Source organism: Chaetodon auriga, chromosome 20, assembly GCF_051107435.1.
Source record: "Chaetodon auriga isolate fChaAug3 chromosome 20, fChaAug3.hap1, whole genome shotgun sequence".
Taxonomy (NCBI): domain Eukaryota; kingdom Metazoa; phylum Chordata; class Actinopteri; order Chaetodontiformes; family Chaetodontidae; genus Chaetodon; species Chaetodon auriga.
Genome location: NC_135093.1, coordinates 1,449,417 through 1,467,906, shown reverse-complemented (window position 1 = coordinate 1,467,906; position 18,490 = coordinate 1,449,417). Strand labels below are relative to the sequence as shown.

Below are 18,490 nucleotides of genomic sequence, written 5' to 3'. Positions count from 1 at the left end.
CCACTTCTAAAAATACCCAAAAGCATATATTAAAGTACTTTTAGCTAATACGTATGTACTTTTACTTAACTCTGAGTACTTCCTCCACCACTGCATTGAGATCTATAATAATGCATCATATTTCATGAGCTGATCGTCTGTTAGTGGAGTGAAAAGTACTACAATTCCTTCTCAATGCGCTGAGCAAGTAACATATGATAAAGTACAAGTACCTCAAACGTGTACTACCGTGAATAACACACTCACAAACACGCGCTAGTTTAAAGAAAACCAGCGCAGGTGTGAATTCACCAAGTTTTCTGCGTAAACGCTGCACCTCCGCCAGGACTCCATTTCCCAGCATCCTCCGCGCCGCAAGCAGGAAGAACGTTCTCTCGCAGGGGCTCACACTGATCCAAGTTAGGAGCTTTCAGCTGCCAGCCTTGGCCCATCATGTAACTGCTGCGGAGAATTCTTTGCAGTGCAATTGCAAAATTCCCCGTTTTCCCGTCGCGTGTGGGGGCTGTGCAATCAGAAGAGCGCGCGCTGCACCGACACGCACGCTCCGGACGCAAAAAGGCTCCAAGTGCATGAAGATCGAGGCTTGTATTTTGCATCTTTGTTGCAAAGCAAGCCGCTGAAGCTCCAGTGCGAGGGCGATGGAGGGAGGGAGTGAGAAAGAAGGCAAAGTCTTTTGTGCTTCCCCTCCCCCTCATCAAAGCAAAGGGGAAATGTCTCAGCCAAAGGGAGGTAAGAACATTCAACCGATCCGTGCAAAACTAGCGACATGCAATCACTGCTGCACGGCTTGCAACGTGCACCGCTGCAGGTCGAGCACGGCCGGTGCATTTTAAAGTTCGATGGTTTAGAAGGGTCAGTTGCATTTCCTGTTTAAGATCTTCCCCTTTGCACAGTTCCTGGTAAGACGATGCTCCGTGTACTCACTCATATTGACGTTATTAGCGGCGTACAGGCAGGGATGTGGAGCACAGGGCGCCTTTAACAGTCACGAGATACACAAGGACACTGCAACTCTTTATAATAAAGTGTGCACGAGTTGCTGCATGGCTCCTGCACACCGCTCAAGGTAAATAATGAAGCCGTGTCGCGTGCAGTGCTACAAATATGCATGGTTTGGTGCAGGAGGGCAACATGACGTGACAACCTGCGCTGTCAAGTTTGACTGCTCATTGGCTGCAGATTTGTCGCTGCTTATGGGACAGAAAATGGAAATCTAATAATAGAATTAGTTGTGAGCATTTAAGTGGTGGTGAGTTCAAGAACAGGGGCTCGTTCCGGCTGTTGAAGTCCCATTCTGTCAGCTGCCGAGAGTCAAAGCCAGGGGTGAGTGTCCACTGATGGCCAGCGCTGTCCTCAGCGTGCACACGAAAGCGTGCATGTCACACTTTGACCCCAACTTTATCAGCAACAACACGAGTCACAGCAGCCGAAGCTCTTTAAGTTCATCAGCGAACGCAGCGTGCAGAGAGAAAAACAGCTGCAGGGAGAGCAGCTCGGGCGGTTTTCCTCCCCTTACCCTGTTTTCCAAGAAGTCCAAAGTGAGGCTGGTTCATTGCACAACATGCAGAGCGCGCGCGCGCACACACGCACACACACAGGCAGAGGCTGCACAGGATGTGAACAGGTAGAGAGCCCCTGATGGTCAGAGCCTCGCACTGTTCGTCTGCTACAGTCAGTCGTCCTCCACCTACACAGAGGAACTGTCTTGTTGCAGCCGGTTCGTCCTGTGATGAATAATGCACAGACATGTTTTTATTCTTCGTGGATGAATGAGTCGGTTTGGGACTTCCTGACGGCAGAAGTAGGTTTCTGTTGTCATTCATTGATGATGTTTGCAGCAGAAAACGGCTCCGGCGCAGATCGAGTGGCGAGAGGAAGAATCGATCGATCGATCTGTCGGTCAATCGGTCGATTATTCACTTCAAGTTTTTGACTTTTTGGAGCTCAACATACAGAACGATGCTTCTGTCAGTCACCTGGAGGCCACACAAACGGTGCAGCTGTGTGAGAACATGAATCCTCAGTAATGATCAAATATTTAATTAGAGCTAAACGATGAATCCACACAGAAGAATCACCTGCAGCTGTTTTAATAATCGTTCAATCAGTTTGAAACCTAAAATGCTGAACGTTCCTCAGCTCCAGCTCGTCGTTTGTGAGGGTTTGCTGCTTCTCTGCTGCTTGTGTGACAGCAAATTCAATGTTTGCTTTGATTCTGGTCAAATAATGGACAGATAGTCGAATAATGGACAGATAGTTGAATAATGGACAGATAGTTGAATAATGGACAGATAGTTGAATAATGGACAGATAGTTGCAGCCGCACAGAAAGTAGTTTCTGTAATTTATGAAGTAAAAAAGCTGAAGATTTGTCGACCGGATCAAATGACTGTGAGTGAAAGACGTCGCTCAGCTCTGCAGTTCAGCTCCTTCACTTCATGTTGTGAATGCTGTTAGCAAAGTTAGCAACTAGTTGGTGAAGAGAGAGCAAAGAGACCAAACCAGAGCTAAAAGAGGCTGAATGTACGCAGGACTTCAGTTAACATTAACTAACACATGAACCGTCTCAGCTTAATAAGACGATGGTCTGTGAGTGTGTGCTCACGGCTGATTACGGTGCCTCCAAGTGGTCAAAAAATCCTAAAATATGTTGAAGCAAGAATTTAATTAAGAAAAGAAACCAAAGCTTTGTGATGTGAAACGTCGTCTAAACACAAGCAGCCGCACAAGAACCAGCTGAAGTGTTGAATTTTGGATGAAGTCATTGAAGAATAACGTGTCGGAACCTTGAACGCACACTTGATCCGAGCTGACAGCACTTTCTCAAACTTGGTGTAATGATCACATTTTGTTTGGGAGCAGAAAAGGACCAAACCCACAAAGATTTACCACAGAGCTGATGTATAACTGCAGAAGGAAATGAGTTCTAATGTGCGAAGCTAAAATAAGCACCACGTCCTGTTTTATTGAAATCGTAGCAGACTGAGCTGAGTCCCGTCACCCTGCTGCTGGTTTCCTCCTCTTGTCTTTTGGCACAGATGTGCATGAAGTCCTGCGTCTCCTCCTCCAGCGCCGGCCCGGACAGTTGTTGCCCTCGCCGTCGTGCGCCGCGCTGTGCTCGGCCGGTCGGCGGCAGAGTGACAGCGGCCCTCCCGGCTCGTGTCCCCCCCCCCATGGCCTCGGCCAGCCCTCGCGCCCCTGCACAAGCGTCCCGTTTGTCATGCAAATGGAGGCTGCGTTTTCAGCTGCACTGATACTAAATTTGCTGTTTCGACGGGCCGATTGTTGGTCCGGCTCCGGGCCTATAGTGTCTCTTTTTGCTGCAGTAACAGTGGAATTGTTCAGAGCATTGTTCAGATGATCCTCTAACTGTACTTCTCGTTTCGGGGGTTGACTGAGAAGGCATGCATGCATTCTGACTGCAGCAGCGTCTCTGATGGCAAGAAGCAGCAGCAGTGTCCAGGGCTTTTTAAACAATCGCTGTTTGTTTGAGCTTTGTTGCAGGCAGATCTGAGCACTGCAGCCCTGAGACGTTACTGTCACTCCATGTTTTACAGAAAATAAACAACGAGTGTGTGCTGAAAAGAGGAAAAACCCAAATCCAGGCCTAACCTGGAGTAACCCCCGTCGACGTGACGGCTGCAGGTTTCCAGACTCTGCCGCTGTGATGCGATGGGGTGAGGATGGGGGAGGGAGGCGTGCTGCACCTTAGCACGGCCTCGCCGTCAGAGATAGTGGATGCAAATAATGGCGTTTATTGCAGGCGGATGGAGACGCTGATCTGCTCCACCTGCCTGAACGATGCATGTGTGCCTTAAAGCCGCAGCTCTCTCTAACTGTCTGAAAAGTGTCTGAAGATTGACGCTGAAATGACTCTGCAGGGAAATATGTTTGTGCTGAGTGAGTTCAGTTATTTCCACACATTTCACCCGACGCTCGCTGGTGATTTGGGAAAGTGGCTGCGCTCGCCGCCAGCTGTTTTCCCTGCGATGGATTTGAAACTGTTGTAATTGCATGAAAACAGTCTGAAGCTGCTGTTCTTGCTGACATTAACTCGCAGTCAGCAGTTTTTACACCTGTTTGCTTTTTTCCACTTGTATTTTCTGCATGTGTTGAATAAAACAACTCATCACCAGCTCCAATTATCACCTCAGCAGTGATCAGGAAGGAAAGAGTTTCAGATGGCAGCTTCTGGCTGATCATGTGTGTGCAGAGAAGAGTCCCATTAAAACTACCATCAATAAGGCCGCAGAATATTTGCATTTAGCTCTTTATGCTACGAATGATGTTTTCTACTTGTCCTTTTGCATTTTACTCAGCAGCACCAGACAAATGTTCTATCAGTCGGCTAACTGATTAGCATTGGTGGCGTTGTCTGTCGGCAGATAAAGTCAAACACACACACACGTGTTCTGATTGGGACACGTTCTCTCGGTGGTCTGCAGCTGACGAGCCGCTCAGACCTGATGGACGTGGAAGCTCTAATCTGTGTCCTCAGATCTGTTACAAGCTGCAGCAGTGACTCAGTGCTTTGTTGCTTAAAGCCTCGTTTTGGAGTGTTGGGACCCTCAGCTGTGTGGACCCTCAGCTGCGTGGCCCCTCAGCTGCATGGACCCTCAGCTGCGTGGCCCCTCAGCTGCGTGGCCCCTCAGCTGTGTGGACCCTCAGCTGCGTGGACCCTCAGCTGCGTGGACCCTCACCTGTGTGGACCCTGTGATGAATGCAGCTCGTGTGTCGCTGCACAGTTCAGGAAATGTTCTGTTCAGTTATCGTCTGCAGCTTTTACAGAAAGGTGCTTATTCAGATGTGGACTGACGTGTTAAAATGTCTCGGTGCTCGGTGTCCAGGTGTTCTTGTTACCTGGCAGTGACTCAGGTGAGGAGTTAAACACGTGCATGTTTGCATGTGGACCAACATTGACTTCTTTGCATTTTATGCTTTCAGAATCACTTTTATTGACACATACAAAGAGTCAGGTGACATCAGCGGTCAGAGAGCGTAAAGAGACCCATCACAGCCAAACAGCAGCTTCATGCTCTTAATACAGAAAACCGGCCAGAGCTGGACGCCATGTGCAGGTGACCAGCTGGAGTACGGCAGCCTGCGCTGGCCAACGCAAGATGAACCTGCGAGATGTGTGCTCTCAGGCGGAAGCGGCGTTCTTGCTCTGAGGCGACCTGAAGCCGACACCCCGACACTCTCCGCTTTCCACGAGTGTCGTTCAAGTGGAGCCGAGTGCACAGGAAGTGTAGCGTGAGCCGGTGACGACATGATTCCCAAAGGAGCTCGTAACAGCTGTAACCTAAAGGAGCTGCCATCTTTGGAAGTGGAGGCTCTCTCACAACCTGCCAGAGCGGTCGGGGGGGCAAACAGCCGAGGGTTATTTTCACATCCCCTCCTGCCCCCGCCCCCCCCGGGCTGCTCTCTTGTTGCTGTCTTTTCCTGTCCTTCCTCCGAGCGTCTGTGATTGATCTGTCTTCCTCTGCCTCTGTGGAATTCCATTGAGGAACTCTTGGGATTGTTGGAATTCCAGCTGGGGTGCATGTGTGGGTTAGCGGCGGCGATCCGGGGCTCGTTATCGGGCCGGCCGGCCGGCCATCACCTGCCCTCGCACGCCGAGCCTTTCCGCGTGCGCTCTGTCCCTGCAAACCCTCCCGTCAGCACTATTTTTTCCTTTCAGCGCTCACAAACCGACACGCGTGCATGACGAGGCTGATTGCATGCTCGTATCGGGCGTGGCAGAAACTGGGAGCACAGACACCATCTCCTGTGGCCTCTCTCTGGCATCTCACTGCATACTTGAGCTCATGTGCTGCAAATCACCGGGAATGATATGTACTGCTGCTTTTCATTAACCCACACTGCCTGCCACAGTGAGCGAGCTCGATGCTGAGCTCAGCAAGAATAAAGGAAGGAATTGTGTATTTGAGTTATGCAACATAATCTGGAGAACATCTGAAACGGGATATTTTTAGATTGCTCACCATGTTTCCTAGTCAGCCTGCTGGAAGTAACTAAATACATTGAGTGTACTTAAAGGTCTAGTATGCAAGAGAGTACAGACTCATGCAGAAATCCTCCCTGTCAGTCACCACTGGAAGTGTGTGGAGGAGTGTTTATCTGCCCTGATTCTCTTATTTCCTCTTCTTTTGTGATTGGGGGCTGCAGCCTGTGAGCAGTGGGTGTGTCAGCCCCAGCCAATAACAGGTGAGGTCAGGACTTTATGGACAGGTAGCGACCAGGAGACATACCGTAAGCAGCACACATCCAAGAGGAAGCTAAGAAAATGGCCGACGCAGCGTGGAAAGCTGTGTGACTGCAAACAGTAACCGACAGTTACCTTCACGTACTGCTGGAAGTACTTGTACTTCACTTGAGTATTATTTTATGCAGCCTTCACTTTACTGCTTTTCAGAGGCAACTTACTCATATCAAACATATGATGCAGTGTCGTAGTAGTTAAAATTAGCTCCATCAACCAGCTGCAACCTTTAATGCTCCTTATATGTTAATGCATCAGACGTAATGTGATAGCAAACTGAAAACAGCGTTAGTGCTCAGTCCCCACTGATTTTAATTGGCAGTATTTTATGGAAGCTTTAAGAACCCGACTCAAGGGAAGCAACACGGAGGAGACAACAACAACAACAACAACAACAACAACAACAACAACAACAGCTGCTGCTGCTAGAATTTGCAAATCAAAGTTCATTGCAGTTAAAGCAAAGAAACAGAGTGGCTGCTGTGTGTGTGTGTGTGTGTGTGTGTGTGTGTGTGTGTGTGTGTGTGTGTAGAGGGCTTTTAAAGGCAGCCGACAGGTGTCAGGAAGCAGGGGATGATGGGGGAATTCCAGGTTACCTGACAAACAAAGCAGTTCACGATGTGTCTGCAGCGCTGCTCTGAGCTAAATGCTAACTGGTGCAATGCACTGAACACAAAGTGCAGCTCAGGCTGATGGGAATGACATTAGCTTTGCAGAGAGAAGAAATGAGGAGTTTGACCTCATGCTGGGACTCTGAGGGTCACCAAAGGGATGAAGATTCATCCTCTGATGACCATGAATATCATGAATATGAATATCAAACCGCTAACAGCTGAGATGTGACGTCTGGACCCGACCTGACTGACTGACATCAGTCAAACTCCACAGAAGCAAATAAAAGTCGCCGTCTGTACTCTTTGGTTGGTTTGGTTGGAAGTGAAATAGTCCAATGACAGAAATCCTTCCCCAAAAACAGACAGACGCTGACATTCATCCAACACTGAACCGCACGGTGAATGTGTAGAAATAGTTAAAAATGCACATCACACGTCTCTGGTTGTCTTGTTTTATCTCACCAGTTTACTTCAATAACGATTGAACTGATTGATCATCAGAATATCGGTTTTCTGTCTGTCGGCTGATCGATTCGCTCATCGTTTCAGCTCTAACTGCTGCTTTTACTGAACCATCTGAAGACTCTTCCATCTTTGCTTTGTGTGATGATACAAAGCAGAGCACATGCTTCCTGCTGCCAGCCACAGAGCTTACATAATGCAGCGACCCTCCACCACCTCCTCTTTCTTGCACCTCTCTTTGCTCCTGTCATTTCAGCTTGCAACCGATCGAACGTTGAATCCGGCGTTCCTGACAGTGCACGCACGCCGCACTGAGCCGCGTGTCGCTTTGGTTTGCGTGTGTGGCTGCCGGGTGGCGTGCATCGTAGCTGCGGCGTGCAGCAGGCCGACACCTGCCGCTAATGACTGACTTTACATCCAGACCCGAGCGTGCAGCCCTCATTGTTCCCGCCGGGACGGCCGGGCGTGTTTACAGGGACTGAAACGCATCGTGCACGTTAATACGTGCTGAGGTTTGGACAGAAATCTGTCTCCTGGCTTTGAGGAGCATGCTGCCTCTTGTCTCATGATCTCGGTGCTCTGGAGGCTGAGAGGCAGATTTCTCATTCAGTGAACGCACTCATGCACAGAGAGAAAGGATGCTGTCGCTTCATTGTAATCGCACAGTGAATCTTTTGTTCTGACATTGTTTGAGGTCAATCATCTGACAAAGTATGTATTGATCCTTTCTCCTCATGTGGAACCTGCAGTTACTTCTGCTGAAGAGGCCGAGTTCTTTTGATTGTGTTTGTCAGGAAGGAGGTTATCTCATAAATCACATTACAGTCAGGTTTGGAGCAAAGTTTGACGGGAGGAACGTTCGTTTGTTGAATGTGTGGTTGGCGTTCTGTGATATGTTTAATGGCAGTTCGTATAGCCCAGTTTCTCCTCCAAACTCAGAATAAAACCACATGAAACTCAAGTGGATCGCTTTTGTTTTCTTCCTCTGGTTGTTGATGGACGTTTGGTTTCTTAAAACATGTCAGACTCAGTTTCAGCCAAATATAGTCGAGTCACGAGCGTTCGATCGCTGGTGCTACAGCAGCACGAGCATTTAAATGGCTCTGACTTGGTTAGTCCTGCCATCAGCCAATCAGGATGCTTTCCTGTCCCAGTGTGTCCAGTTTGTTGATGCAGATTGGAAATATTTACACCCTGCCTGGTGTTAGATGAACACGCTGTGCAGACGGCGTGCAGGTGATCTCTGTGGGTGCGTTCTGGTCTTCAGTGTGTGTTGCTTTTGGACCTGTGCTGGTTTCCAGTTACTATTGTTGTCTGTGTAAATGCATGTAGGAGGGGCTCCAACTGGCATTTCAGAGCAACAAAGCTGCTTCGGAGAGCAGAGAGCAGGAGGCAGGCGGCAAGAGGCCGCCGGTGGAGGGCCGCATAGCACAGCAGCGTCACGCCCTGCACTGTTTGAACGAACCAGGACCTGCGTGCGTGTGTGTGTGTGTGTGTGTGTGTGTGTGTGTGTGTGTGTGTGAGACATGCCTTCAGGACAGTTTTTTGAGCCACAGATTTGTCCACAGCTACACGTGTTTGTATTTTCCCACCAGAGAAATGTGAGAAATTCCAGTTATTCCTCTGGCGCCGCTCCACGTCGTTTGAGACACACCTTCAGTTTTTAATAGCTCCTCATGGGCGGCGCTCAGACATCAGATGTTACCTTTAGCCTTGGCACACGTTCCCAAACGTTGACAGGAAGGAGAATCGGTCAGCTGTACTTCAGATCCAACATGGCTGCTCCTCCTCCTGCTGTCCAGGTCTGCATGTATGTTCAGTGCGAGCGGCTTCAGCTGCTGCAGGCTGGTCTGAGGAGGTTTGAGCCAGACGCTGTCCGGAGACAAGGACACACACACACACACACACACACACACACACACGATCACACCCTCAGGAACCAGTGACACCACATTAACAAGGCGCCCAGCCGTCAGAGCGTCAGTGCAGCACCTCCAGATGGAGCGAGCACACCTGGGCTGCCAGACCTCCTCCTCCTCCTCCTCCTCCTCTTCTTCTTCTTGCTCTCAGCTCCCGTTACATTCAATTAGGATCTGGAGTCACTTCCCGCATCCACCCGTAAGTGTCTGTGATGAGATGGAGCTGCTGCTGTTGCTATATCAACAGGAAACTTCCAGAAGAAGCTGCAGCCTGGATGAAATGTGCACGAAATATTCTGTGCTGCTCTTTGTTCGCGCTGATGGCTGCAGGAAGTTTGAGTCATTTTGCATCAGTGGGAGTTTTGAAGTGCCTGATGGCTGTCGGACAGAAGCGGCGAGTCATCGCTGGTTTGACGTCGAGTCTTAGTGGAGAGCAGGTACCTGCGGTCCCGATTCAGCACAGACCAGGTTTGATTTGACGCTGCAGGTGCGTTCAGGTGTGCAGCCCCTGCCGCTGCGGGGGGGGGGGGGGCAGCGGGAGTGAAAGGTTGAGCAGGATGAAGTCTGATCAACTGATCTCTCATCCTGAGCTCTGCTAAGAGGTTAAGCATGCTTTCATCTGTGGTATGTTCAGCTGCCGGGAGTCGTCCTCTCATCGGGCTGCTCTCGGCTCAGCTGTGTGTGAGCAGAGCGTCACGCACACACCGGGTTCACCTCAGGAGGTACTATCCATTCAGATCTTCAGTCAAAGTGCTAAACTCTTCACAGAGCTCTCTGTCAGCTTCACCTGAGTGTGTTTGAGTTGTCAGAAAAACTAACTAAAGAAGTGATTTTGGATTCTGGGACCTTTCCCACCAAATCAATTGATCAGCTAATCCAGAAATGAATCGATCAATAATGAGAACGGGTTGGCTGCAGCCCTTTTTTCTTCAGCTGAGTTGAGTGAAGCTTTTGTTTCAGGTGAGAATGAGGATGAAAAGCTGACTCGATTGTTTTCGAGGATCCAGATGCTGTAAAGTGTTATTGATCCCTGATCGATCGCTGCGTCGACAGGACGCGAACGTGTCGTTGTTCGATGTTTCCTCTCTGACCTCAGACCTCTGATGATGTCCTGTGTCTTGTGTGTGTTTCCAGGTAAGAGGAAGCCGGTGCTCAAGCTCTCCAAGGAGGTGTTTGAGCAGCCTCCTCCCACCGCAGTGTAAGTTCACATCAGCTCACCTGAGCTCGCATTGATCGTCACTTCCTGCTTCACTCACCTTTATCGTCCTGATTGATTCAGTGAAAATCTGGTTTTGATATTTAAGTTTTTCTTTCTTTGTTTTGTTCAGTTTTTTGTTGTTGTCGGCTCCTGATGATCAAACAGGTCTTTGACATGCTGCCGATCTTTCTGACGAACCGAAGCGTTTACGTGGAACAAACTGTCTGTCTGTGTTTCAGACCCCCCAGAGATCTGGACTCCAAAGCTTGTGTAACCATCGGAGAGAAGGTAATTTTGTTTCTCGGCCTGGTTTTTGGATCGAGACGTGTTTACTTTCATCTTTTCTCTCGGACTCTTACGTAACTCTCACTGTTGACTTTTTCCTCCTCCTGGTGTATTTTTGGTTGAGTTCAGGTCCCTCGCTCTCAGCACAGAGGTCGGCTTATAAAGGCTCTGTTAGCTGTAAAGGACGCACCGCTGAACATTAGAGCCGATCGAACACTTCTGATTGTGGGGAGACTGGAATGCCTTTTATTGCCCATCAGGCAGTAAAAATATTTAGTTTAAACCCATCAAATAAGTGGAATTTTCCACTGGCAGAGGTTCCTGCTCTGTGTCTGCTCGAGCTGGCCCAAAGTCAAAGTCAATGATGTTTTTTTTTTTTTTGCTTGAATAATGTAGAAAAAGTTTCACGTCTGTGAATTAGACTGTGTTCAGTGTTCAGAGGTGCGAGGCCTCAGCGGTGTCCGTCTCCTCTGTTTGCTTCACCCTCGTCTCGCTCTTTCCTGTGCGGAGCAGAACTTCGAGGTGAAGGCCGACGACCTGGAGCAGATCTGCGAGCTCGGCCGGGGAGCGTACGGCGTGGTGGACAAGATGAGGCACGTGCCCAGCGGCCTGATCATGGCGGTGAAGGTGAGCGGAGGCGGCTTTCACGCCACAGCTGTTAACTGTAGAGCCGCGTCTCAGATACAGAACGTGCACACGCTGCTAGAAGAGTCCTCCACCCGTTAGCATTACGCTCCTGTGGCTCACGATGCTCAGTGAAAAAAAACAGAGACTTCCTGTTTGTTATTCCAATCATCATCCCTCCTCCTCCTTGTCAAAAGCTGGTGCCTACATTACCCACAATGCAGCTCAGCTAGAGACAGACATTGAGGTGTGCTATGCTAGTAGCAGCTAATGTAGCCTGCAGCAGAGACCTGTGAGCTCAGCTCTGTCTGACTCAAGTGACATCACCTGAGGCACTTTATCGTTAGTCCTCCCAAAGAGCTGGAAGCCGACTCTATGCTTCCCCTTTAAGTAATCAGGTACGTCAGAGAAACCAGGTCAGGCAGGTAGAACGAACCAATCAAATCCTCAGCAGTGGAACCTTCTAGAGGCTCCTCTGTGTTAGCTTCAGCTTTAGTTGAACTCGGGATGGAATGACGGCCAGGTGAACCTCCAGGTGAACCTCAGGTGGGTTACTTCACAGTGCCTGAGCGGTCAGGAAGAAAAGCACGACGCCGTCATGACCCTTTGTGTTTCCTGTCGTGTCGCTCAGCGGATTCGGGCCACGGTGAACACTCAGGAGCAGAAGAGGCTGCTCATGGACCTGGACATCTCCATGAGGACAGTGGACTGTTTCTACACCGTCACCTTCTACGGAGCGCTGTTCAGAGAGGTAACAGGCTAACACGCAGTCCTCAGCTTCTTCAGTGACAGAGGAGTCGAAACCAGGCGAACCTCGTCAAACAGAAATCTGTGTCATACACAAAATTACACAAATCTGCACAAATGGAGGCGAGCGAGTGAAATTAGAGCCTGAACGCTTCCTGATAGCTGATGTCTTCTTTTATTTAAAACGTGCATCTTTTTGAACGACCTTCAGTATATTTGAATCAGTTCATTATTCTTTTAAATGTCTTTGTTTGACTGATGTTTTCTCTGCGACACTTTCATCTTTAACTTCTGTTAAAGTGTCTGTATCGCTGAAGTTAGCCTCGAGCGTCTGGTTTTATTATTCTATCACGTCTCAAAGTAAAAAGTCTTATTTTGGTAACAAACTGAAGCTCTTGTCTCTCTGCGTTAGCATAAAACATTTTCTAATGACTGACAGATGATGGATTTTCATGCCAAATGTTTATGTTTTAAAGGTAATAAAATCTGATTGCGTCACATCAGCCGATGCTCTCTGAAACAAACACATAAAGTATCCGATCGAGACAAAAACACTGCAGATGTTTATTGATCTTGACGAGTTGAACACTAAACTTTATTAACACAAATGACAGAGACGGAAATGTTTGAACAGTCACAGCTCAGACACGTCGATCGGTCATGAAGAATCTCCTTCATGTTTAATTGAAGTTTGTGTTTTCGGCTTCGCGTCGTGTTCATATCTGCTGATTCTGACGTTTCTCAGCTGAGCCGACGTCAGCTGACGTCAGACAGCGTGTTGCTCGCTCTGTCGTCCAAATCTGCGTCCGTCATTGGCGTCCAGCAGCGCGTCCTCGAGACGAACCCTCTGAAGGTTTTGGGATGCAGATACAAACCTGCAGCAGCGACTGGATGTTCAGGATTTCCTCGCCGTGACTCAAACGTTGGAGAATGTGTCGCTTCCCGTCCGTCTGGAATGCGTCCTGCTGCTTTCTTCCTGGTCGCTTTGCAAATTTTTTTTTTCTGTTGCCAGGGCGACGTCTGGATCTGCATGGAGCTGATGGACACCTCCCTGGACAAGTTCTACAAGCAGGTGATCGAGAAGGGCATGACCATCCCCGAGGACATCCTGGGAAAGATCGCCGTCTCCGTGGGTTCACGCACGACACTTCAAACAGCACGCCGACGCCTCGTGACGGCTTCCTGCGATGTGGCGTCATGACAGATGTTTGTTTTGTAACCTTCCTCATTAATGCACTTTGTTGTTACAGATCGTGAAAGCTTTGGAGCATCTGCACAGCAATCTGCAAGTCATCCACAGAGGTGAGAGCCCGAGAGGGAGCGTGAGACCGTCCTCCGTCAGTGTCCTCCTCTGTGAGGCAGCGTCACCCAGCCGCTCTCTGCCGCTTCCAGTCTGTCCTCCTGTCTGTCCTCCCGTCTGTCTTCCCGTCTGTCCTCCCGTCTGTCCTCCCGTCTGTCCTCCTGTCTGGTCTCCTGTCTGTCTTCCTGTCTGTCCTCCTGTCTGTCTTCCTGTCTGGTCTCCTGTCTGTCTTCCCGTCTGTCCTCCTGTCTGTCCTCCCGTCTGTCTTCCTGTCTGTCCTCCTGTCTGTCCTCCCGTCTGTCCTCCTGTCTGTCCTCCCGTCTGTCTTCCTGTCTGTCCTCCTGTCTGTCTTCCTGTCTGTCCTCCTGTCTGTCTTCCCGTCTGTCCTCCTGTCTGTCCTCCCGTCTGTCTTCCTGTCTGTCTTCCTGCTCCATCCTTCTCTTTTTTCTGACATTGGTTTCCATCCATTTCCTCTTGAAACTACAGTCACATAATCCATCGAGTCAGCATTTATTTTTGTCATCATCGTTTCAAATCAGTCTTCGTTTAAAGCTGCACTGAAAAACCTTTGATTGGATTAACTGTGTGTAACGTGACAGAGGTGAACTCTCAGAAGTCATCGATTTTGGAAATCAATGTCTATTTTTCAATGCACACAAAAGTGAAGCTTTTGATGAAAATTGGAAATTCTTCATATTAAATGCACGTATGTGTTGATTTTACATGAATAAATCCTGACGTGCGCTCGTCAATCCGTCTCTGTCTCAGCTGCTCTAATGAGGTTTTATTAAAAACACATGTGATGCGTTCACTTACCTCTAAATGAAGAGGCTTAGATAATCTGGATGATATGTTTAAAACTGTTGTTGTTGAGACGTCAATGTGGCCCCGATGATGCATAAAAAACAACACGCTGTTATTGACTTTCTTTTAATTTGACTCTAACGGCAGAATCATGCAGCGATGTGGAAACACGCAGACTTACAGCTTTGTTACAGAAGCAAATGGCTGCCTGGAATAAAAGCAATAACACGTCCAAACATCAGAAACTGTTGGCACAGCAGAGATTTTTGGTCCTTGCAGACTCTGTTGATCCTTCCTGTGTCAAACCTCTGTTTCCCGGCCGTCACCGCCGTGTGGCTTCACGCCGTGATGAAAATAAAGCCTCACAGCGTCGTACTGAGAAACAGCAGCACTGATTCACGAGTGACACCTGACCTGAAAACCACGAGGCGGCTGTAGACGAACTCAAACTGCTGTTTGCTCTGTCGTCCTTCTGTCTCGCCGCAGATGTGAAGCCCTCCAACGTGCTCATCAACACTCAGGGCCAGGTGAAGATGTGCGACTTCGGCATCAGCGGCTACCTGGTCGACTCCGTGGCCAAAACCATGGACGCTGGCTGCAAACCCTACATGGCGGTAAGCAGGAGGAAAGATGTGAAGCGCTCGTGATGCATTCACTGTGCTGTAATTTAACTGTTCAACTGAAAACCTGAACCTTCGTTTTAAAGTCCAAATCTATCACCAAGTCTTTGTTATAGTGATTTTTAAATGTATTAATATTTTAGAGCCAAAGACAGTTTACTGGCAGTGATATTAAAGACCAAACATTTAACGTCTGCACTCACTTACCAGGTGTTTCAGATGTGTAAGTGTCTCATGGCTGACTGAATAATCAGCACTCATGCTTTAAACTGACTTCAGCTGAGCTGTTTTCTCATTGTTGTTCAGCAAACTGAGGCGCAACACAAGACGACGACATGCTAGTTGATACAAAGGTGATGTTAGCTAGAAAGCTAATGTTAGCGTCTTTATTCAAAGAGCTTTTCTGTCATGTACAAAACAGGAACCCACTCGGTAAAACTCCACATGAAAGATCACGTTGCTCCCAAAATGCTAAATGTGCAAATTATCAACAGTTTGCTAACGCGTGTTAGCTTAAAGGCGGCGATACGTCAGCCCTGTTGTTTGACAGGTACTGCAGGCTTTTGAGTGCAGCCTCACAGAGCTGCTAGCATGACTGTGTGTTTAGCTTCAGCAGAAGAAAAGATGCAGTTAAGTTAAGTTAAGTTAAGTTAAGTTAAGTTTGCTCTGAAGATGAGCAGCAGCAGTTAAACCCTGCAGAGCGATCCAGGATCCAGTTTGCGATCACAGCTGTGATCGAGTCCAAACTTTGTGCGTGAAAAGTGTTTTTATGACTGAGACTTTGGCTCGTGAGTGGACGGGTGAGCAGGTTCACCGCTCTGCCTCTCATTATCACCCACACCTTAAATGAGCCAGTTACATTTTAACCCTGTCTGCTCGGCTGCTCATTGGCTGAGTGGCTTTTAGGGCCCGGTTAGCGCTCAGGGAACATAGAGGTGTGTGTGTGTGTGTGTGTGTGTGTGTGTATGTATGAGAAGTTTAGGATGGCAGGGAAGTGTGCAGGTCGTCCTTGACAACCGCCGCCATAACTGACATCATGTGACCTTGTGTCCCGCAGCCGGAGAGGATCAACCCCGAGACGAACCAGAAAGGCTACAACGTCAAGTCTGACATCTGGAGTTTAGGAATCACGATGGTAAATCAGCTTCTGGGCTGTCAAACATCACTTCAACTGTCTTCATTACTGTAAGAGAAAAACGCATCTGAAGGGTGAAAATGATCCAGAATGAAGAAAGAAATCTGGCGCTCGGCGAGGCGCGGCCCGAGACCAAGTAGTGTCTAGACGTTTTATTATGAGCTGTTAAATATTCATAGCTTTCTCATTTGCACATTTCCAACTCAGACCAGAGAATATTTTGGCTTGAAGGACTCGGCCGTCTGTGGCAGCTTCCCATCGTTTGGACCCGGCTCGTTCCAGCTCAGGTCTAATTTGAATGCTAATAAGAGAGAAAAGAACAGTTCAGATTTTGGAGAAAAGGTTTCATTATAAATTCGGAGAAAACTGGACCAGACAGAAGCAATCAGTGTGTGTGATCAAACACACTCTGGCTGATTTTTGGAGTGTGTGTTAGTCCTCAAGAGCAGCACTTAAGAGTCATGATGAACAATGAAAACTGAAAGAAGTGCAAAGTGACGAGTTGGCTTTGTGTCCGTTGGTCTGGAGAACAGGTGCTGAACGCCGTCATAGACAAACAGTGAATGCTGAATGACCTCGCCGCTCGCACGGCTCAGTGTTTGACCTCTGTCTCCGTCTCTGTGGCTCAGATCGAGCTCGCCATCCTGCGCTTCCCGTACGACTCGTGGGGAACGCCCTTCCAGCAGCTGAAGCAGGTGGTGGAGGAACCTTCGCCCCAGCTTCCCGCCGACCAGTTCTCCCCCGAGTTCGTGGACTTCACCTCTCAGTGGTGCGTCTGTTCTGTTGTTTCGAGTCAGAACCGCCTCTCAGAAAACACTTTTCCTTTTTCTCTGCACAAAAACCAGCTGAGCAAGTCGCCATGCTGTTCATTCGAGGATGATGATGATGATGATGATGATGCACTCTGAGCAGGCCTTCTGTCCTCTAATGGAAAACACAGTGTTATGTTTAAAGCTCGGGATCTTTCAGGTGTGTTGACGTCATTAACGTCAGACCCCACTAGGGGTCGCCGAAGCTTCACAGGAGGGTCCTGAGGCCTTCTGCTTTGGCCTCCATCTCAGCATTTCATTCATTTCTGTGAAGAAAAGTAAAAGAAATTGTTATTTTTCATGTTTTGAATATTATTCAAGACATAAATGTAAAAAACCAAGAGTCTCGTCCTGCATTAGAAAAGTAAGAAGTTAAAACAAATGACCTGTTTGACACAAACCTGCAGGTTCACTGTTCTGTCCTGTTAATGTTACACATCAAATATAATTTGAAATATCCATAAAATGTGTCACTTATTCGTCAGTTTACTCAATGACCGAGACAGTGTGTGTGTGTGTGTGTGTGCGTGTGTGTGTGTGTGTGTGTGTGCGTGTGTGTGTGTGTGCATGTGTGTGTGTGTGCGTGTGTGTGTGTGTGTGTGTGCGTGCGTGTGTGCGTGTGTGTGCGCGCGTCACATGAATTAACGTTCATGTTGTTTCTTTTGCTCCTGCAGCTTAAAGAAAGTTTCCAAAGAGCGGCCGACTTACACAGAACTCATGGTGAGTGTTGAAATCTCCCTCTTATTGTAATTACAATTATAATAATGTAATAAAATATAATTATAATATTTTATTGTCATTATTGGAACAGAGTCCACTCATGCTGTGCCTGCATGCTTCTTGTAATACTGTTAATGAGACACTGGGGGGCGTGCTGACCCGTCCATGCGTCTGCTCGTCCTCTCCCTCAGACACGAGCCTCCACCAATCAGATGTCTGTTGATTTCTCACTGAACTAAATTAAAGTCCTTTTCCTCCTCAGCAACATCTCTTCTTCACCTCCCATGAGGCCAAAGAAACCGACGTGGCGAGCTTTGTGAAGGTCATCTTGGGGGACTGAGTGGAGGGAAGTTCAGTCAAAAAGAAAAAAAAATACAACAAACAAACAAACAAACCAGAAGCACCAATCGCAGCCCCTCGTACCTGCAGGACTCCCCCCGCCTCGCCGCCTCCCTCCACACAGCGGAGCCCAGAGGAGGAGCTGACGAAGCAGAAGGAGTTTGACCCCGCCCCCGCCCGGCCTCCACGTTCTCTGCGCATTACCTGGCAGGGAGGGGTGGAGGAGGCGGGGCCTGGAGTACTGAAAGATGTCTGTATGCAAAAACTCCCCCTTTGGCTTCATTTGTCCCACCTCTGCACACCGCCTGCTGTCAGACAGCCTGTCATTAGTCAGTCGACGTGTGTGGAGCTCGAGCGTCATCATGGTCAAACTCCAGGTTTTTTTTTTCTTTTTGCTGAAAGAGGTGCAGATTCTATAAAAGATGAATGATATAATGCTATCTATGTATAATCTAAATGTTTGTATACTCAAAGCAAAGTGTTGCATCAGTTTATGAATTGACTGCATGTACAGAATTTATCTGTGGGTGAAAACGGGCTCAGACGGCCGGTGAGGCGAGGAGCGGCTGCAGACGCCCTGCAGGTGCTCCGCCTCACCTCGAGGCCCTCCCAGTGGTCAAAAATAGGTACTGCACTTCAACTGCTTTCCCTT

General features: G+C 48.5%; 1 protein-coding gene across 1 annotated transcript; it reads left to right on the top strand.

The window, feature by feature from the left end:
* The first annotated feature begins 378 nt into the window (after positions 1-378).
* Positions 379-17,974, top strand: map2k6 (mitogen-activated protein kinase kinase 6). The gene is made up of 12 exons (XM_076759987.1): positions 379-729; positions 10,392-10,455; positions 10,695-10,743; positions 11,254-11,367; positions 11,996-12,115; positions 13,124-13,240; positions 13,362-13,413; positions 14,702-14,829; positions 15,893-15,970; positions 16,600-16,739; positions 17,454-17,499; positions 17,762-17,974. Exons 1-12 carry the CDS (start codon positions 639-641, stop codon positions 17,837-17,839), a joined length of 1,077 nt encoding a protein of 358 aa, XP_076616102.1. The 5' UTR covers positions 379-638; the 3' UTR covers positions 17,840-17,974.
* Positions 17,975-18,490: the final 516 nt, after the last annotated feature.

Coding starts and splice junctions, on each gene's coding strand:
- map2k6 (XM_076759987.1), top strand. CDS start 639: ATGGAGGGAGGGAGTGAGAAAGAAGGCAAAGTCTTTTGTGCTTCCCCT. Junction 10,456..10,694: donor CAGCCTCCTCCCACCGCAGT/GTAAGTTCACAT, acceptor TCTGTGTTTCAG/ACCCCCCAGAGATCTGGACT. Junction 13,241..13,361: donor TGGGAAAGATCGCCGTCTCC/GTGGGTTCACGC, acceptor TTGTTGTTACAG/ATCGTGAAAGCTTTGGAGCA.